The sequence below is a fragment of the Pan troglodytes genome, chromosome 7 (assembly GCF_028858775.2).
Source record: "Pan troglodytes isolate AG18354 chromosome 7, NHGRI_mPanTro3-v2.0_pri, whole genome shotgun sequence".
Classification (NCBI taxonomy): domain Eukaryota; kingdom Metazoa; phylum Chordata; class Mammalia; order Primates; family Hominidae; genus Pan; species Pan troglodytes.
Window position 1 is genome coordinate 20,907,194 of NC_072405.2, and position 20,510 is coordinate 20,927,703.

The 20,510-nt window shown below is 51.3% G+C and overlaps 1 protein-coding gene across 4 annotated transcripts in view; it reads right to left on the minus strand.

Moving 5' to 3' along the window:
- The window catches only part of LOC129135667 (RNA-binding motif protein, X chromosome-like), a 100,435-nt gene extending 86,813 nt beyond the window's left edge, over positions 1 to 13,622 (minus strand). For 2 of the 4 annotated variants that reach the window (XM_054656563.2, XM_063816164.1), the window contains exon 1: positions 7,496 to 13,620. In XM_054656563.2, the coding sequence (XP_054512538.2) occupies positions 7,496 to 7,980 (485 nt within the window). In that variant the 5' untranslated portion in view covers positions 7,981 to 13,620. Of the gene's footprint in view, positions 1 to 7,495 lie in introns of all 4 variants that reach the window. The other 2 variants (XM_054656562.2, XM_063816163.1) reach the window with 2 other exon arrangements.
- Between the last annotated feature and the right edge of the window lie 6,888 nt (positions 13,623 to 20,510).

The window sequence follows — 20,510 nt, forward strand, 5'->3', positions numbered from 1 at the left end:
CAGACAGGGGGCTGGTTCTGGCCTGTGGGCAATAGCCTGCCTCCTCAGCTACAGGGTGATCTCCAAGGACCCATCCATCTTGTAGACCAGCAGCTGGCACACAGGAGCTGCTCAGATACTTGAAGGAGGAATGGAGAAAGCAAACAGCCCCCAGTGTGCAGATGTGAGGGTCTCCCAGCGGCACCATCCTTTGCCATCTCATGCCGAGGGACAAAGCCAGAGCAGGGCTCTCCACCAAGGCTGGCTTCTCCTCCAAGGAAATGTGATAACAGGACGGAAAGCGCTGTGGAAGGATAGGGGCTTTGGAGTCCCACAAACCACAGTTTGCAAGACCAGGAGCATCCTGCACTTCCTTGCACACATCCTGGGTGGGTGCTGGAGCATCTAGACTTAGAGTGAATCTTTTCCCCCTCCTCCCCCAACTGGCCTCCATTACACTTCCAGAAACAATGTAGTGTACACCCACAATGGAATACTATTCAACCTTCAAAAAGAAGGAAATCCTGCCATTTGAGAAAACATGGATGAGCCTGGAGGATATTATGTTAAGTGAAATAAGCCAGGCACAAAACGACAAATACCACATGATCTCACTTATATGTGAAATCTAAAAAAGTTGAACTCGGCCAGGCATGGTGGCTCATGCCTGTAATCCCAGCACTTTGGGAGGCTGAGGCCAGCAGATTGCTTGAGCCCAGGAGTTCGAGACCAGCCTGCATAACATAGCAAGACCCCATCTCTACAAAAAAATACAAAAATTAGTGGAGCATGGTGGTGCATGCCCGTACTCCCAGATACTCAGGAGGCCGAGGTGGGAGGATTGATTGAGCTTGGGAGGTCAAGGCTGCAGTGAGCCAAGATCACACCCCTGCACTACAGCCTGGGCAATAGAGTGAGATTGTCTCAAAAAAAAAAAAAAGAAAGAAAGAAAGAAAGAAAAAGAAAAGAAAAAAGTTGAATTCACAAAAGCGAGTAGAATGATGGTTGCCAGGGTGGGGAAGTGGGCAGATGCCAAAGGACACAGAATGTCATTTTTAGAGAGGAAGAATAAGTTCAGGATATCTATGGGACAACATGGTACCTATAGTTAATAATAACATATCATACACTTGGAAATCACTAAGAGAGTAGATTTTTTAAGTGTTCTCACCATAAAAAAATAAGTCTGGGAGGTGATATGTTATTTAGCTTGATTTAGCCATTTTGTAATGTATACATACTTCAATCACATCATGTTGTACCCTCTTGTACATAATTTTTGTCGATTCAATAAATTCAACAACTCCAAAAAACAAGACATTCTTTTTACAAAATAATTATTAAAAATAAAATTCAGAATTCTATTTTATTTATTTATTTATTTTTGGAAGAGTCACGCTCTGTCACCCAGCCTGGGTGAAGTGCAGTGGTGCGATCTCGGCTGACTGCAACCTCTGTCTCCCAGGTTCAAATGATTCTCCTGCCTCAGCCTCCCAAGCAGCTGGGATTACAGGTGTGTGCCATCACACCTGGCTAATTTCTGTATTTTTAGTAGAGACAGTTCCACCATGTTGACCAGGCTGGTCTCGAATTCCTGACCTTAGGTGATCCGCCAGCCTCGACCAGCAAAAGTGCTGGGATTAGAGGTGTGAACCACTGCTCCTGGACAGAATGTAAAAGATTGTTTAATTCAACTAAAACATTAAAACATAGATTATTTCTATAAGTGGTAATTGTTCTAACATGTTTTGGTCAAAATAGTCTCCTTACTCATCCACAATTAAATAGTTAATTGACATTTGATTGGATTTTGATAAAGTTTTCAAATCATGATTGACTTTTCCAATGTACAATAAAATGTGTTTGAAAATATTTCATAAAAATTAATATTTAAAAATGGTCAGGCATAGTGGCTCATGCCTGTAATCCCAGCACTTTGGGAGGCCAAGGTGGGCCGATCATTTGAGGTCAGGAGTTTGAAAGCAGCCTGGCCAAACCTCATCTCCACTAAAAATAGAAAAGTTAGTCGGGCATGGTGGCGCACACCTGCATTCCCAGCTACTTGGGAGGTTTGGGGAGGAGAATATCTTGAACCTGGGAGGTGGGCTCCCCAGGCTTAGAGCAAAACCCCCATCTTGTCTGTCTTCACTCTCATCCCAGGCAATCACAGTCATTTCCAAGCCTCAACCACTGTCTACCTGGGATGCCTCCCAAGCCCGGGTCTCCAGCCCAAACCTGCCTTCCTAGCCCCAGACCCATCTGTCCTGGCACACGTTGCCCCTGGGTCCCCAGCAACCTCAGCCAATGAGTCCAACGTCAACTTCCTGTCCTTGCCTGACACTGCCAGCCCTGAGATCAGACTTGACCATTCACCTCCAGTACCTGATAGGTCCGACAGTCGTTTGGAACATATCCCACCAACATTCCCCAAACCAGGCACCGGACTCCACACATCAACACCGTCACGTGAGTCACCAGCATCCCTGGCAGGGACCCCTGTCCCAGCCTCTAACTCATCTCCTTCCTGTCCCTTGAGTTCTGTGTCACATTCCAGAGGCCACAGTAAGAAAAATGACAACCTTAATGAAATTAAAAGAATTGAGAAGACATTGGCGTATGGTACAAAGTCTTTCCAACTGAGAAACACATATCAAGATCCAGCCTGCCATCCCTGTGGTTAAATGTTCCTGAAATAATTAAAGCCCAGGGCAACACAGCCCCCACTCCACAAGTACTCCCAGCATAGTAAGACTTGCTTCTCTGGAGGGGCTTGAAATGTCCAGTGTGTACCCTGCCCCTCTCTGTCGTAGCTAACAGGAATGTGCTCCGTGTCTTCTTCCTGCTCAAAGGACCATCCACCAACCTGCGCAGGCAGCACTTTCGGCCAGGGGGGGATGGGAGAACTTCCCACCATTTCCCACTTACGCACTGCATTCGTCAGGAGCCTGCCTCACAAATTACAAGAGCGCCACGGCAGACACACGACGTTCCAGTGGGTGGCCATGTCTTTATGTCAGCTTGAAAGATCATCACCAGGGAAATATCTATATCTCGGCAGAGAAAGCTTCAGCCTGTGTAGTCCAGCTGTGCTCAAATGGAAATCCAGAAACCCAGATGGTGGTCCAAACATCCTGTCTCGGACAGCCAGCTCTGCAGGTCCCCAGCGTGGGAGTGAACTGGGTGGGCCACCTACCCTGCATGCGCACATCCCTGCCTCCTGGAATCCTGGACCCTGAGAACCAGGGGGATGTGGTGGGCAACAGGCAAGTCTCGTGCAGAAAGCCAAGATGCCACTCAAATCCACTCTGCAGTCTAGGTGGGTGATATTCTGGTCTGCACCACACCAGTGCATGAGGGGATGGAGGATGGAGTCTAGACAAGCCAAATGTAACAAGATATTGCCCAAGTATTTTGTGCTTTGTGTGTGTTACAATGCTATGCCCAGCCCAGCGTGGTGGCTCACACCTGTGATCTCAGCACCTTGGGAGGCCAAGGCAGGTGGATCACCTTAGGTCAGGAGTTTGAGACCAGCCTGGCCAACATGGTGAAAACCCATCTCTACTAAAAATACAAAAATTAGCCAGATGTGGTGGTGGGCACCTGTAATCCCACCTACTCAGGAGGCTGAGGCAGGAGAATCACTTGAGCCCAGGAGGTGGAGGTTGCAGTGAGCGGAGATCATGACACTGCACTCCAGCCTGGGCAACAGAGTAAGACTCCATCTTTAAAAAACATAAAAATAAATAAATGCTATGCCCAGCATTTTTCATGTACTGTCTTATTATCTCAGTAAATCCCATATAACCTTCTTATGAAAGTGTATCTCATTTGTCTCCATTTTAGAGATGACAAAACTGAGGCCACTGGAATACTATTAATTTTCCAAGACCGCATTGCTCATAAAGAGTACAGCAGGGACCCAAGCTTGACACCCTCACCCTCAAACATTTCCACAAGTGTAGACCAATGGCTCTCAACTGGGGTGGTTTTGCTCACATACCACTCCCTTGCTCCATGGCATTTGAAACCGTCTGGAGGCATCTGGGGTAGCCACAGCTGGGAGGGTAGAATGGCACCTAGAGGATGGAGACCACAGATGCTGCTAACCACCCTACAATACACAGGATGCCCCCCCCCACTACCACGAATGGTCTCACCCCAAGTGTTGTGACTGTGCCAAACCTGAGAAACCCAGGTTTCTCCTCAGCAAGAAGGAAAATCCCTGCAACGTGGATGCACCTCTACAGGAGCCCCAGGTTGACAATAACCTTCCTGATCTCGTTTCAACCCTGGATGCTTTTACCTGGTCCGTCCATCAGGGATTCCAGGGACGCCAGTGAGTTATCACCCTTGAATGCTCAGTTCTGCCTGACAACCCAGAAATCCCTGCCGAGGTGCCTGGTCTTGGGGAAGGCTCAGCAAATGGTTGAGGTTGATAACTAAATACGTAGGAGAGACTTTTCTCTCCCTCCAGGAAGAGCTGTTGGTCAGACACACACTGGGATCATTCACAAGCGGTCAATAAAGGCTTGGGGAGGGCCAGGTTTTCTAGGCCTTCTCAATGGGATGAGTGTTTGTGGATACACAAGAAGCCTGTGAAACTTCTGATATTGGCAGGAAATCAATGCCCCCCCCCTCCACCCCCCACCCCGCCTCCCCATCATAAACACATGCCCTGCAGCAGGACTTGGCACTCAGGGGCTCCTGGGGTCCCGAATTACCTGCTAAAACATCCTCTAGCCACCACCGAATAAAGCAACCCCTTGCCACCCAACCACAAGAGCACAGCCTGGGAGCCACTCCAAGGAACATCAAGTCACATTAAAACCTCAGCCATCCAGAGCACCAGGCCTGGTGATGAGAAAGAACATTTTATCCTTAAAAGCATCTGAATGCCCATGCTGCTTCTTACAGAGAAAAGTCCAAAATAATCTGCTATTAAAGAACGAGGATGGTTTTGACATTTTTACCAAGCTAATGGTCTACACAGACAAAATCTCATAAAAGGGCACTCTGTTCTTCTTGATCCACTCAGACATGGCCTGTGAGTGAAGAAACGGGCTGTCCTGCTCAAAGAAATCACTGCTGATTCTCACACCAGCCTGACACTGCTTCATGGGTTCTTCAAAGAGAGTATTCCCATAGAAACTAAAAGGGAAGAGGAATGGGTCTGGTGGGCATTGTAGGCAGCAGTGGGCTTTGGGCCAAATTTTAAGTTTGAAAATCAAGATTCCCTCTTTTCGAGGGGCCGCCGGACTGAGCAGATACAGGCACCGTGAAAAGAGGGTGCCATGTTCAGATTCAGGAAACAAAGATGGTTTCTATTCAGTTCCTCCATCATCCTTCAGGTAATGCGATTCCCATTTCCCTCTGTGGACCAAACAATTCAGTGGGGTGTCTGCCTTTTAAATATTTCATTATCAACGTATCATCATTTTAGCCTCCAGAAAGCATTTTAACATGGAGATTCTGGCTTAAGACTCTTGTGGGTCTGTCTGTCTCTCTCTCTTTTCCTTGAAACGGTCTCACTTTGTCACCCAGGCTGGAGTGCAGTGGCATGATCACAGCTCACTGCAGCCCGACCTTCCAGGCTCTAGCAATCCGCCCACCTCAGCCTCCAAAGTACTTGGGACTACAGGCACACACCACCATAACTGGCTTTTTTTTTTTTTGGTAGATATGAGCCTTCACCATATTACCCAGCTGTTCTTAAACTCCTGGGCTCAAGAGATCCTCCCCCTTTCGGCCTCTCCAAGTGCTGGGATTATTGGCTTGAGCCACCATGCCCAGTCAAGAACCTTGTCTCTTGTGATGCACCCCAGAACAAAACATCACTGCAAAAACACACCAAGGCATGAGTTTTAGTCCTAAGTCCCATTTATCCACTATACACTATGCGCCAGACACAACGCTAAATGCTTCTATGGACGAGCATCCCTTAATCTCAGCAGTAACAACCCCAGACAATGGGGCCTGTTGACAGATCCATTTGCCACTGAAGACAGTAAGGCTCAGAGAGGGTAAGTGGCTTGTGCCATGTCAGCCAGCTAAGGAGGGGCAGAACCAGGATGCAAACCCCAGCCGCCTGGCTCCAGAATCGCGTTCCCAAGGTTCCACTACACTTGGTCACTCCACTGCATTCTGGTATCCTGGTCTTTGGCAGAGTCCACGTAAAAGAAGGAGGTAGAGGGAGTGAGAGGGACTTCATGCAATAAAGTTTCCCGGCGTTACACTGCCACCGTAATTGTGTCCCCGACCAGGACCTCTCCCTTCTCATCCTTTCCGTCATGGGCCCTGGAAAACCTTCCAGAGAACTGTCCTCCTTCTCCCCGGATGTCAGAGAAAATTCGCCTGAGCTCAGTGTCCAGGTGACCCAAGCTCTGAATGCGGTAACGTGCACGGGGAGATGAGGATGTCACCATGAGCAAGCCTCCCAGGCAGCATCCAGGAGCAACCCCAAGACTGGGCAGGGGGGGCTCTGATGCCACCCACGGCGAGGAGGGCTGCCCGTGCTGCCTAAATGGGTTCAGAATGAAGGCCGCCCTCTCGCCCATATGGCGCTCATTAACCACGAATCCAATTATTAAGACAAGCTCAGCTGAGCAAATGGTCAAACATAAAAACATGTGGAAGGAACAAAGAGGTCAACCCCATTATCCATCAAAAACCATCAAGGTGGCGGCCGTCACTGGGGGGTACAGCTCTCCAGTGGGCCCTCATCTGCCCTCCAAACCCATGTGCCTCCTCAGTGGAAGGCCAGCAAAGCCACACAGGAAGAGTTGGCGTAGGAAAGCAGAAAGTGAACCCCAGGAGGGCAGGCTGGCCACGGAGCCCCATCCCACACACACACAGGCCCGTTGACTCAGGGGCTCACGTGTGCAGGACACCGGGAGCTCACAGAGACAGCGCCCCGGGGGATGCAAGGAACTTTGCCTCTCTGTCTCTCTCTGTAGGGACGGAAAAAGGAGAGCGATTTCTGGGATGGAAGCCATCTGCCTCCTCTCAACTCTCGCTGCCCAACCAGAAAGGGAAGAAAAACAGGAAGATGCGGAACAGGTGAGGAGCTGGGCGAGCGCCGCCAGCCCGCAGCCCAGCAGAGCAGGGCTTGGCCAAGCCTGGCGCCAGGGACTTCCCCCCTACCCCCACCACAGGCCCCTCGCCAGGTGAGAGGCACCAACATAGTCCCAGACAGATGCCCCAGACAGGATGCCCAGCCCAACCCCCGCCCCTTCCCCTGCTAGGGGCCCCCAGGACGCGGGGTTCCCCTTCCCCTTTTGGCCAGCCGCAGAGTCCAGCGGGTCTCCCGGCCAAGGATGTCGTGGGAGAATCAGGAAGTCGAAGCCACACAGCCGAGAAGGGGCAGCTGGCGTCTCGGAGGCCATCACGAGCTGTCACTCCCCGCCCGCCGGAGTTGCCGCTCAATTACCAACTTCAACCCAGGGCCGGCCAGGGAGCCTCCCGCCGCCCCTACCCCGCGCCCCTGGCACCCCCGGACCTCCGCGCCCGCGTCACTTACTCTGCCGTCGCCACCTGTCTGGGTCCCGGTCTCCTTTCTGCCTGGCCGCGGCGCGTCCTCCCCGTCCTCGCAGTCCTCGGGCTGTGCGCTTCCCCCTCCAGCAACAGCCGCAGCCTCTTCTCTTCGGGAGGGACGTCGTCCTCCTCCCTCCTGGGCCGGCCATCCCTGCCTCGGGTCTTGCCAGTGGCTTCAGATCTGCCGGAAGGGCTGGCCATGGATCCGGGGGCTCTGCCTGCACCTGGGGAAGAGGAAGGACCGGCGCGAGTGGCCTGTCGGCGGAGCTGGGGCGTCTGACCGCGGGCTCGTTGGGTCCGCGCCGCACTGAGCTGGGCATCGGGGCCGGCGCGGGCTCGTCCGCGGGCCGCTCGTGGCTCTCTGGCGCCCTCTGCTGGCCGCTCGCTCGCACCGCGGACACGCCGGGCCCGGGCCTGCGCTGTGCTCACCTGCTCAGGCCCAAGCAGTTGTTGTCCCATGCCTGTGGCCATGTCCGCTCTGGCCAGACCCTGAACCTCCTCACTGCCCCAACCAGGTTGCACCCCGATGGTCTCCCTGCCAAAGGAGGAGAGAAGAGAAGGGACACCCCGAGAGGGTGGACATCGGCCACAGCCACCTTCTCTTTGCTCTTACCCTGTGTCTTCCATGATTTGGAGGTGGTGGGAAAACTGAGGCTGCTCAAAATTCGTGGAGAATTCCGCCTGCAGGATGACATGAATGCACCTTCTCATTGCCTACCAACAGATCTTTTTTGAGCATCACTGTGGACCAGGCGTAGTGATGGGGGAGGGGATATTGTGGTGAACATGACAAACATTCCCTTCACCCAGTGGGACTCAGCGCTGAGTGAGAAGGCATTGAGAATGGACATTGTCAATTGGGCCAAAGGAGGCCAAGGAGAAGTGCTGGGGGCATGGGAACTGAAAAAGACAGGAGGCTCAGCAGGTCTTGGAGCTGGGAGAGGGACAGCAGCAGCGGCTGTTCCAAAGGAAGCAACAGCTGAGAGAGGTCTCAGAGAGTTGTTCTCAGCCCAGTGGAGGGTGTTCATGCAGAGGGAACAGCGTGTGCAAAAGCCCAGAGGCTGGGAAAGAAGCAGAAAGAGGACTGTGGGGCTGGAGTGTGGTGGGAAAGAGGAGAAAGGTGTGGTGGGGAGACACATTGCCTGGGACCCAGCCATGCAGGGGCAGAGGAGATAGGGGATCCTTGCAGGCCCCCAGCAGGAGCTGAGGCACAGAGACAATGCAGGTGGGCAAAGGGAGGAGACGTGGAGAAATATTTTGGAGGCATGCCCTGATGAATGAGCCCAGGATGAACCCTTAGTGTCAGTGTGGAGCTCCTTCCTTGGCTGTGTGAGGAACTGAACTCGGGGGCATTTTCGGGACATTGAGGTGCTACACCCAGAGTCCAGGACAGGCTAAGTGAGCACCAACAGCTCCTGGCCCACCTCAAAAGAAGGAGAGACAGGGGAGACTAAGGAGGTTGGGGTGGGAGGGGAAGCCAGGAAGGCAGGAGAGGCCACAGAAGCAGAGGAGGCCAGGGAGGCAGTGGAGGCAGGAGAGGCTGGGGAGGCTGTGTCCTTTCCATGATTCTGCCCAGGATCCTAGGCCCCTGTACTCCCTGAGCTTCCCCACCCCAAGTGCTGGAACCATGTTGCACAATGGTCTTCCCACTAAGCTCCTGATGGCAGCCCCTACCCTGCTGTGCTCCCTATTTCAACCCTAACAGCTCTCACAGTGGGCAGCACATAGTAGGTGCTCAGGAAACACTGGTGGGAGAGCACATGGGTCTGCTTAGCACCTTCTTCTCTCCTCCAGCTCTCCCCATCATGAAATAATTCTGATAAAGACACATGGACTTTGAGACCCTCTTCTATTACTTGCCATATGCTAATCCATCTATAGCTCACAGCAGCCTTGGGGGTGGGTGCAATGAGGATGCCCATTTTACAGAGGAAGAGACTGAGTTATAAAGAGGGTAAGTGACATAGGCACACTACAGTGGCTGGGGCCAAGTGATCAGAGCACTCAATCCCCAAAGGCAAGGTGGATGCAGTTACCATAAAAGACAGCAGAGTCAAAGCTGCAACCAGAATAGCCTAACTCACAGAGACCTATGGTGCCAGCTGATCATGGCATTCCTAGAGGTGAAATAGATAAGAAGCCTGCCACATTTTTACTGGATCTGTGTTTGCAGAAGAGTTCTAGGTGAGGTGAGCAGAAGTCTAATCTGAATCATAAAAACAGTCACAGTCCCCCGTCAATTTCCAGACATAAGCCAGTTCACAGACCCGGAGTCCCTTGTCTGAATGGGAAGCCAGGTCCCCTCCAGAAAGGACTCTGCTCCACTGCCAAAAATTTATACTGTCAATCTTTCTCCCAGCCTGCCCCCAAGGGAATACACAGCCTATTACCAGGATGACTGAACAGGAGAAAAGGAACTAATGAGACCTGTGCAGGATCACTGGAGACAGGCTCTGAACTGGCACTTGGCTGAGACTAGGGTCTACCAGTCAGAATAGGCATTTTGGAGATCAGGTGAATGTTGGTGCAAGTTCATGTCATGGTAGACCCATTGGGTCCCCAAATCCATCCTCTGGTTATATACAAAGCGGCAATGCTGAGATTCAAATTCAGGGCATCCAACATAGAGGCTGGGCTCTTACTCATGAAACATTCTGACACTAGTAACCAATTTAAAAATGTAAACACCTCCTGGGGCTAGCCAGAGTCCTCCAAACAGTCATGTAAATTGGTTCTGTCAAGGATTTCCTCCCCAGTCTGCTGAGAGCCAGTTGCAAGGAGAGACTACGGAAGGGCATTGGGTAACTTTGTTGCTAAAAGCTCTTCTGGATAAAGACATTCGGGATAAGAAGCAAATAGAGTTCAGCAGAAGAGGTAAGAAAGTAAGTTTATGTTTGGCCAGGCACGGTGGCTCACGCCTGTAATCACAGAACTTGGGAAGGCCGAGGAGGGCAGATAACGAGGTGAAGAGATGGCACTATCCTGCCCAACATGGTGAAGCCCCGTCTCTCCTAAAAATTCAAAAATTAGCTGGGCATGATGGCGCACGCCTGTAGTCCCAGTTACTCGGGAGCCTGAGGCAGGAGAATCACTTGAGCCCAGGAGGTGGAGGTTGCAGTGAGCAGAGATCATGCCACTGCACTCCAGCCTGGGCAACAGAGTAAGACTCTGTCTTAAAAAGAAATTAAAATAAATAAATGCTATGCCCAGTATTTTCCATGTACTGTCTTATTATCTCAGAAAATCCCATATAACCTTCTTATGAAAGTGTATCTCATTTATTTCCATTTTATAGAAGAGAAAACTGAGGCCCCTGGGGTAGTATTAATTTTCCAAGACCGCATTGCTCATAAAGGGTACAGCAGGGACCCAAGCTCGACACTCTCACCCTCAAACATTTCCACAAGTGTAGACCAATGGCTCTCAACTGGGGTGGTTTTGCTCACGTACCACTCCCTTGCCCCACAGCACTTGAAACCATCTGGAGACATCTGTGGTAGCCATAGCTGGGAGGATAGAATGGTACCTAGAGGATGGAGACCACAGATGCTGCTAACCATCCTACAATACACAGGACAGCCTCCCTCCCCCCACCACGAATGGTCTCACCCCAAATGTTGTGACTGTGCCAAAGCTGAGAAACCCAGGTTTCTCCTCAGCAAGAAGGAAAATCCCTGCAACGTGGATGCACCTCTACAGGAGCCCCAGGCTGACAATAACCTTCCTGATCTGGTTTCAACCCTGGATGCTTTTATCTGGTGCGCCCATCAGGGATTTCAGGGACTCCAGTGAGTTATTACCCTCGAATGCTCGGTTCTGCCTGACAATCCAGATATCTCTGCCAAGGTGCCTGGTCTTGGGGAAGGCTCAGCAAGTGGTTGAGGTTGACAATCAAATACCTAGGAGAGACTTTTCTCTCCCTCCAGGAAGAGCTGTTGGTCAGACACACCCTGGGATTATTCACAAGCTGTCAATAAAGGCTTGGGGAGGGGCAGGTTTTCTAGGCCTTCTCAATGGGATGGGTGTTTGTGGATACACAAGAAGCCTGTGAAACTTCTGATATTGGCAGGAAATCAATGCTCCCCACCCTCCACCCACCCACATCGCCACCATAAACACATGCCCTGCAGCAGGACTTGACACTCAGGGGCTCCTGGGATCCTGATTTATCTGCTAAAACATCCTCTAGCCACCACCGAATAAAGCAACCACTTGCCACCCAACCACGAGATCACAGCCTGGGAGCCACTCCAAGGGACATCCAATCACATTAAAACCTCAGCCATCCAGAGCACCAGTCCTGGTGATGAGAAAGAACATTTTATCCTTAAAAGCATCTGAATGCCCATGCTGCTTCTTGCAGAGAAAAGTCCAAAATAATCTGCTATTAAAGAACGAGGATGGTTTTGACATTTTTACCAAGCTAATGGTCTACACAGACAAAATCTCATAAAAGGGCACTCTGTTCTTCTTGATCCACTCAGACATGGCCTGTGAGTGAAGAAACGGGCTCTCCTCCTCAAAGAAATCACTGCTGATCCTCACACCAGCCTGACACTGCTTCATGGGTTCTTCAAAGAGAGTATTCCCATAGAAACTAAAAGGGAAGAGGAATGGGTCTGGTGGGCATTGTAGGCAGCAGTGGGCTTTGGGCCAAATTTTAAGTTTGGAAATCAAGATTCCCTCTTTTCGAGGGGCCGCCAGACTGAGCAGATACAGAGACCGTGAAAAGAGGGTGCCACGTTCAGATTCAGGAAACAAGGATGGTTTCTGTTTAGTTCCTCCATCATCCTTCAGGTAATGCAATTCCCATTTCCCTCTGTGGACCAAACCATTCAGTGGGGTTTCTGCCTTTTAAACATTTAATTATCAACATATGATCCTTTTAGCCTCCAGAAAGCATTTTAACATGGAGATTCTGGCTTAAGACTCTTGTGGGTCTGTCTGTCTCTCTCTCTCTCTTTTCCTTGAAACTGTCTCACCTTGTCACCCAGGCTGGAGTGCAGTGGCATGATCACAGCTCACTGCAGCCCGACCTTCCAGGCTCTAGCAATCCTCCCACCTCAGCCTCCCAAGTACTTGGGACTAGAGGCACTCATCAGCATACTTGGCTTTTTTTTTTTTTTTTTTTTTTTTTTTTTTTTTTGGTAGATATGAGGCTTCACCTTGTTTCCCAGGTTGGTCTTAAACTCCTGGGCTCAAGAGATCTTCCCCCTTCGGCCTCTCAAACTGCTGGGACTATTGGCTTGAGCCACCATGCCCAGTCAAGAACCTTGTCTCTTGTGATGCACCCCAGAACAAAACATCACTGCAAAAACACACCAAGGCATGAGTTTTAGTCCTAAGTCCCATTTATCCACCATACACTATGTGCCAGGAACAACGCTAAGTGCTTCTATGGACGAGCTTCCCTTAATCTCAGCAGTAACAACCCCAGGCAATGGGGCCTGTTGACAGATCCATTTGCCACTGAAGACAATAAGGCTCAGAGAGGGTAAGTGGCTTGTGCCATGTCAGCCAGCTAAGGAGGGGCAGAACCAGGATGCAAACCCCAGCCGCCTGGCTCCAGAATCGCGTTCCCAAGGTCCCACTACACTTGGTCACTCCACTGCATTCTGGTATCCTGGTCTTTGGCAGAGTCCACGTAAAAGAGGGAGGTAGAGGGAGTGAGAGGGACTTCATGCAATAAAGTTTCCCGGCGTTACACTGCCACCGTAATTGTGTCCCCGACCAGGACCTCTCCCTTCTCATCGTTTCCGTCATCGGCCCTGGAAAACCTTCCAAAGAACTGTCCTCCTTCTCCCGGGATGTCAGAGAAAATTCGCCTGAGCTCAGTGTCCAGGTGACCCTAGCTCTGAATGTGGTAACGTGCACGGGGAGATGAGGATGCCATCATGAGCAAGGCTCCCAGACAGCATCCAGGAGCAACCCCAAGACTGGGCAGAGGAGGCTCCGATGCCACCCACGGCGAGGAGGGCTGACCGTGCTGCCTAAATGGGTTCAGAATGAAGGCCGCCCTCCCAACTTCAACCCGGGGCCGGCCACAGAGCCTCCCGCTGCCCCTACCCCGCGTCCCCGGCACCACAGCCCCCCCTGCACCTCCGGACCCCCGCGCCCGCGTCACTTACTCCTCTGCCATCGCCACCTGTCTGGGTGCCGGTCTCCTCCCTGCCCGGCCGCGGCGCGTCCTCCCCGTCCTCGCAGTCCTCGGGCTGTGCGCTTCCCCCTCCAGCAACAGCCGCAGCCTCTTCTCTTCGGGAGGGACGTCGTCCTCCTCCCTCCTGGGCCGGCGATCCCTGCCTCAGGGCTTGCCAGTGGCTTCGGAGCTGCCAGAAGGGCTGGCCATGGCTCCAGTGGCTCTGCCTGCACTTGGGGAAGAGGAAGGACCCGGCGCGAGCGGCCTCTCGGCGGAGTTGGGGCGTCTGAGCGCAGGCTCGGTGGGTCCGCGCGGCGCGGAGCTGGGCATTGGGGCCGGCGCCGGCTCCTCCGCGGGCGGCTCCTGGCTCTCTGGTGCCCTCTGCTGGCCGCTCCTGCGCACGGCGGACACGCTGGGCCCGGGCCTGCGCTGCGCTCACCTGTCTTGGCCCAGGAGGTCGCTGTCCCTTGCCCGTGGCCAGGCCCGCGCTGGCCAGGCCCTGCATCTCCTCCCCTCCCCAGCCTGGTTGCACCCCGATGGTCTCCCTGCCCAAGGAGGAGAGAAGAGAAGGGACGCCCCGCGAGGGTGGACATCGGCCACAGCCACCTTGTCTTTGCTCTTACCCTGTGTCTTGCATGATTTGGAGGTGGTGGGAAAACCGAGGCTGCTCAAAACTCGTGGAGAATTCCGCCTGCAGGATGACATGAATGCACCTTCCCATTGCCTAACAACAGATGTTTTTTGAGCATCACTGTGGACCAGTCATGGTGATAGGGGAGGGGATATTGTGGTGAATATGACAGGCATTGCCTTCACCCAGTGGGGCTCAGCGCTGGGTGAGAAGGCGTTGAGAATGGACATTGTCAATTGGGCCAAAGGAGGCCAAGGAGAAGTGCTGGGGGCATGGGAACTGAAAAAGACAGGAGGCTCAGCAGGTCTTGGAGCTGGGAGAGGGACAGCAGCAGCGGCTGTTCCAAAGGAAGCAACAGCTGAGAGAGGTCTCAGAGAGTTGTTCTCAGCCCATTGGAGCGTGTTCATGCAGAGAGAACAGCGTGTGTAAAAGCCCAGAGGCTGGGAAAGAAGCAGAAAGAGGACTGTGGGGCTGGAGCGTGGTGGGCAAGGTGAGAGAGGCGTGGTGGGCGGACAGATTGCCTGGGACCCAGCCGTGCAGGGGCAGAGGAGATAGGGGATCCTTGCAGGCCACCAGCCGGGGCTCAGGCACAGATACAATGCAGGTGGGCAAAGGCAGGAGATGTGGAGTAATATTTTGGAGGCATGCCCTGATGAATGAGCCCAGGATGCAGCCTTAGTGTCAGTGTGGGGCTCCTTCCTTGACTGTGTGATGAGCTGAACCCAGGGGTATTTTCTGGACATCGAAGTGCTACACCCAGAGTCCAGGACAGGCTAAGTGAACACCAGCAGCTCCTGGCCCACCTCAAAAGCAGGAGAGACAGGGGAGACTGGGGAGGCCAGGGCAGAAGGGGAAGCCAGGAAGGCAGGAGAGGCCAGGGAAGCAGAGGAGGCCAGGGAGGCAGTGGAGGCAGGAGAGGCTGGGGAGGCTGTGTCCTTTCCATGATTCTGCCCCGGATCCTGGGCCTCCGTACTCCCTGAGCTTCCCCACCCCAAGCTCTGGAACCATGTTGCACAATGGTCTCCCCACTAAGCTCCTGATGGCAGCCCCTACCCTGCTGTGCTCTCTATTTCAACCCTAACAGCTCTCACAGTGGGCAGCACATAGTAGGTGCTCAGGAATCACTGGTGGGAGAGCACATGGGTCTTCTCAGCACTTTCCTCTCTCCTCCAGCTCTCCCCTGTCACGAAATAATTCTGATAATGACACATGGGCTTTGAGACCCTCTTCTATTACTTTCCATATGCTAATCCATCTATACCTCACAGCAGCCCTGGGGTTGGCTTCTATAAAAATGCCCATTTTATAGAGGAGGAGACTGAGGTATAAAGAGGGTAAGTGACATAGGCACACTACAGTGGCTGGGGCCAAGTGATCAGAGCACTCAATCCCCAAAGGCAAGGTGGATGCAGTTACCATAAAAGACAGCAGAGTCAAAGCTGCAACCAGAATAGCCTGACTCGCAGAGACCAATGGTGCCAGCTGATCGTGGCTTTCCTAGAAGTGAAATAGATAAGAAGCCTGCCACATTTTTACTGGATCTTTGTTTGCAGAAGAGTTCTAGGTCAGGTGGGCAGAAGTCTAATCTGAATCACAAAACCAGAGTCACAGTCCCCCGTCAATTTCCAGACATAAGCCAGTTCACAGACCCGGAGTCCCTTGTCTGAATGGGAAGCCAGGTCCCCTCCAGAAAGGACTCTGCTCCACTGTCAAAAATTTATACTGTCAATCTTTCTCCCAGCCTGCCCCCAAGGGAATACACAGCCTTTTACCGGGATGAATGAATAGGAGAAAAGGAACTAATGAGACCTGTGCAGGATCACTGGACACGGGCTCTGAACTGGCACTAGAATGAGACTAGGGTCTACCAGTCAGAATAGGCATTTTGGAGATCACGTGAATGTTGGTGCAAGTTCATGTCATGGGAGATCCATTGGGTCCCCAAATCCATCCTCTGGTTATATACAAAGTGGCCATGTTGAGATTTAAATTCAGGGCATCCAACTTAGAGGCTGTGCTCTTACTCACGAAACATTCTGACACTACTAACCAATTTAAAAATGCAAACACCTCCTGGGGCTAGCGAGAGTCCTCCAAACAGTCATGTAAATTGGTTCTGTCAAGGATTTCCTCCTACCCACCCCACCCACCACTGAGAGCCAGTTGCAAGGAAAGACTAGGGAAGGGCGTTGGGTAACTTTGTTGCTAAAAGCTCTTCTGGATAAAGAAGAGCTTTATCCAGGAAAAAGAAGCAAAATAGAGTTCAGCAGAAGTTGCGAAAAGAAGCAAATAGAGTTCAGCAGAAGAGGTAAGAAAGTAAGTTTATGTTTGACCAGGCACGGTGGCTCACACCTGTAATCCTAGCACTTTGGGAAGCCAAGGCGGGCAGATCACGAGGTCAAGAGATCGCACCATCCTGGCCAACATGGTGAAGCCCCGTCTGTACAAAAAATTCAAAAATTAGCTGGCCATGATGGCACCCGCCTGTAGTCCCAGCTACTCGGGAGCCTGAGGAAGGAGTATCATTTGAACGCAGGAGGCAGAGGTTGCAGTGGGCCGAGATCATGCCACTGCATTCCAACCCGGTGACAGAACTGGACTCCATCTCATAAAACAAAACAAAACAAACAAAAAAAAGTAAGCTTATTTTTAAGCCTGAACAACTGTAATGATTTAGGGGTTCTGCAAACACCGCCCCAATCAGGCTACAAGATGTTCTGGCAGCAATATTTACAGCCAGTCACTCCTGGCCGGCTGAGCCACTTTTCAAAACGCCCTTGCATGGCTGTGCAGAGTGGCTGGCTCCACTGGCAGCCGGCAGAGCCATAACTCACACTGTCACCACTGCCCTCAAACCTCTTCGGTAAGCGCTTTGTTTTTTTGAGACGGAGTCTTGCTCTGTCATCCAGGCTGGAGTGCAGTGGCACAATCTCGGCTCACTGCAAGCCCCGCCTCCTGGGTTCATGCCATTCTCCTGCCTCAGCCTCCCAAGTAGCTGGGACTACAGGCGCTCGCCACCATGCCCGGCTAATTTTTGTATTTTTAGTAGAGATGGGGTTTCACCGTGTTAGCCAGGATGGTCTCAATCTCCTGACCTTGTGATCTGCTTGCCTCGGCCTCCCAAAGTGCTGGGATTACAGGCCACCGCGCCCAGCCTGGTAAGCACTTTTAATCAATGCAACAGGAATAAACATTTGCTGCAGAGCGGCAATGTGCAGGGAGGAACATGCTTCCACTCAGGATCAGAAAGCAAAACCTCCTGGCTGTTTGCATCTATGCAAGAGCTCACAGGAAAAGCCCTCTGTGTGGCTGCCAGCCTCACACACTCCCCCCAAGGGCTGAGTTTCTCTTTCCATGTTAATCTATGCTCTGACGTGCCATCTGTCAACCACCACACCATTCTCAGTTGACATTTCAAAGCATCTTTGCCCTGAGAATGGTCACCAGCCCTGCCCTGCAAGCCCCCAGGTGAACTTAAATGAGAGAGAAAACAGGTTTCAGGGTGGATTTCAGTTCAGCATCTTGGAGTCTCTGTGTGGACATGAAATCTGTCTCCCCAGCTGTGGGCTGCATCCTTGTTTGTCATCTGGTTTGGTTCTTGGGGACTTGCAAACTCGTGGGCACCTTTGCAATTTGTCAAGAAGCTGCACGGCCCTTCCAACAAAAGCAAGGAATAGGAGCAGAAGCCCAAGGCTTCAGATCAAGGTGCAACTTAAAGCAGCCTCAGTGTAAAAGCAAACAAGAGCCAGAGGGATGCCTAAGGCAGAGTCTAGACCCCAGGGCAGCTATAAGTCAAAGAGAAAGAGAGAGAGAGACAGAGACAGAAAGACAGAGAGAGATGGGAGGAGACATGAGGCACCCAGGCCTCTGGATCAAAATCCCTACAAGAGGGGCCTCCTAAAAATGCAGGAGGCTGAGGTGGGTGCACACAGAAGTTCAAGACTAGCCTGGGCAACACAGCAAGACAGTGTTTTTACAAAAAATACAAAAATTAGCCGGGTTTTGTGGTGTATATCTGTGGTCCCAGTTACCCAGGAGGCTGAGGTGGGCGGATGGCTTGAGCCCAGGAGGTAGAGCTGCAGCGAGCTGAGATAGCACCACTGCACTCCAGCCTGGGCAACCGAGTGAGACTTCATCTCAAAAAAATTTTTAAAAATTTTTAAAAAGGATCACCCCGGCTACTTGAATGGGTAATAAGAAGGTAAGAGGAGAAGCAAGGAGACCAGCAGGGACATTCTGCAGGTGGGAGTCCACAGTGACTCAGACCAGGCTGGGGTTGAAGACTGGCTGAATTCTGTATATATTTTGATGATGAAGCAACTCACCGACTCTTGAAGAGTGGGCTCTAGGAGACTGTATTTTTCACGGGCTCTCAGAGGATTCTAATGCAGGCTGAAGTTGAAGAACTGGTTTAGGTGAAGCTTCTGTTTCATCCTTGGGGAAGTACCTACTGACTTTTCTCTAAGCCACCTCAAAAGAGGTGCTAGACAAGATGTGCTCCAATGTCTGAACATGTGTGCACAGCTCTAGAGCCAACCTCAGGACACTGAGTCAAAGGTTAGGAGTACAACAGTGAACAACCACTGTCCTCTTTTCAATGAGCTTTGCATTTAATGAGATAAATGAAAAGCAAAAAAAAAAAAATCATTTTCAACTCAGAATGGTAAGAGTTATGGTGACAGTATGCCTGGGGCAATGGGAGCACATAGAAGGGGCACCCAACCGGCCAGGTACAGTTGTTCATGCCTGTAATCCCAGCACTTCGGGAGGCCAAGGTGGGTGGATCACTTGAGGCCAGGAGTTCGAAAACAGCCTGGCCAACATGGTGAAATCCTGTCTTTACTAAAAATACCAAAAAAAATAGCCAGATGGGGTGGCGGGCACCTGTAATTCCAGATACTCAGAAGGCTGAGGTGGGAGAATTGCTTGAACCCGGGAGGTGGAGATTGCAGTGAGCCAAGATCATGCCACTCCACTCCAGCCTGCATGGTCAGAGAGAGACTCCTTCAAAAAAAAAAAAAGAAAGAAAAAAGAAAAAGCCCGGAGGTGGGTGGGCGTGCAATCTATATGAGGTTGTGAGAAATCCTTCTCCACCACAGGACTCCTCAGTTGAAGATTAGAAAATGGTAGGAACTAGCCAGGTCGATAGGAGAGGTGTGGAAGATCATTCCCAGCAGAGGGAAGAACAGGTGCAAAAATCGAGACGTGAGAGGGTGAGGAGCTGAGAGATGTTCATATAATTGTAAAAAGTGACTAATATAGAGGTAAGTTGGAGCCAAATCTTAAAGGCTCTTTGTCGTGTCTATCCTGTAGACAAAGGGAGACAGTAGATGTTTTTAGGCAGGGGAGTAGTGATCCACTTTGTGCTATAAAAAGAGCAGCCTGGCTGGAGGAGAGTGGGAGGTGAGTAGACCAGGTAGGAGGCTGCAATACACCAAGTGAGACAAGATGGTTGGCTGGACCAAGGCTGTGGCAGTGAGGATGGAGAGGAGACAGTAGACTAACTTGACTGAGAAAGAGGGAGGAATGAAGGAGGAGGCCCAGGTGTTTTGGAAGCTGGGTGGATGGTGATGTGAATCTGACATGGTGAGCCCAGGCAGAAGAGGAAATCAGGAGAGGCAAGGTAAGATGAGGTCAATGCAAGACAGACAGCCAAGTGGAGATAACAACTGGGCAGTTGGATTCATCAGCCTGGAGTTATACAGAGAGCTCTGGAATGGAAATAAAGAGGAAAGGACTTTGGGAATAGGTGAATCCTCCCAGAAAAATGTGTAGAGAAAGGAGAATAGAACACAGGGGACAGAAAAAGGGAAGAGATTGGTTATTAAAACCAACCATCCATCAGACATCTTCCAATAAAACACTTGTTAGAGGTTTCCTCAGTGTGAGTTATTCAGGACCAGAGCTAAAGACCATATTCCCAATAAAATCACTGCTGGGAAGGTCTTCATGAAAACATTTAATTCTGCTTTTAAAACAACAACAACAACAAAAAGGCTTTAGCTACCGCACAGACCCTGGAGCAATGTTTCGGCAAGAGTCTATCAAACACGAATCTGATCTGACTCAAGGAGGTGTCATATCAAGTGTAAAAATCCAATTCCAATGTCCTTAAGAGCCTTTCTGCCAGGTACAAGACCCTAATCCAATTGAAGTGATTTTCTATTGATTAATAGGCTGGGAATACACAGGTTGTTTGTTTTTGAGATTTCCCTCCCTGTGCCTTCATGCCAG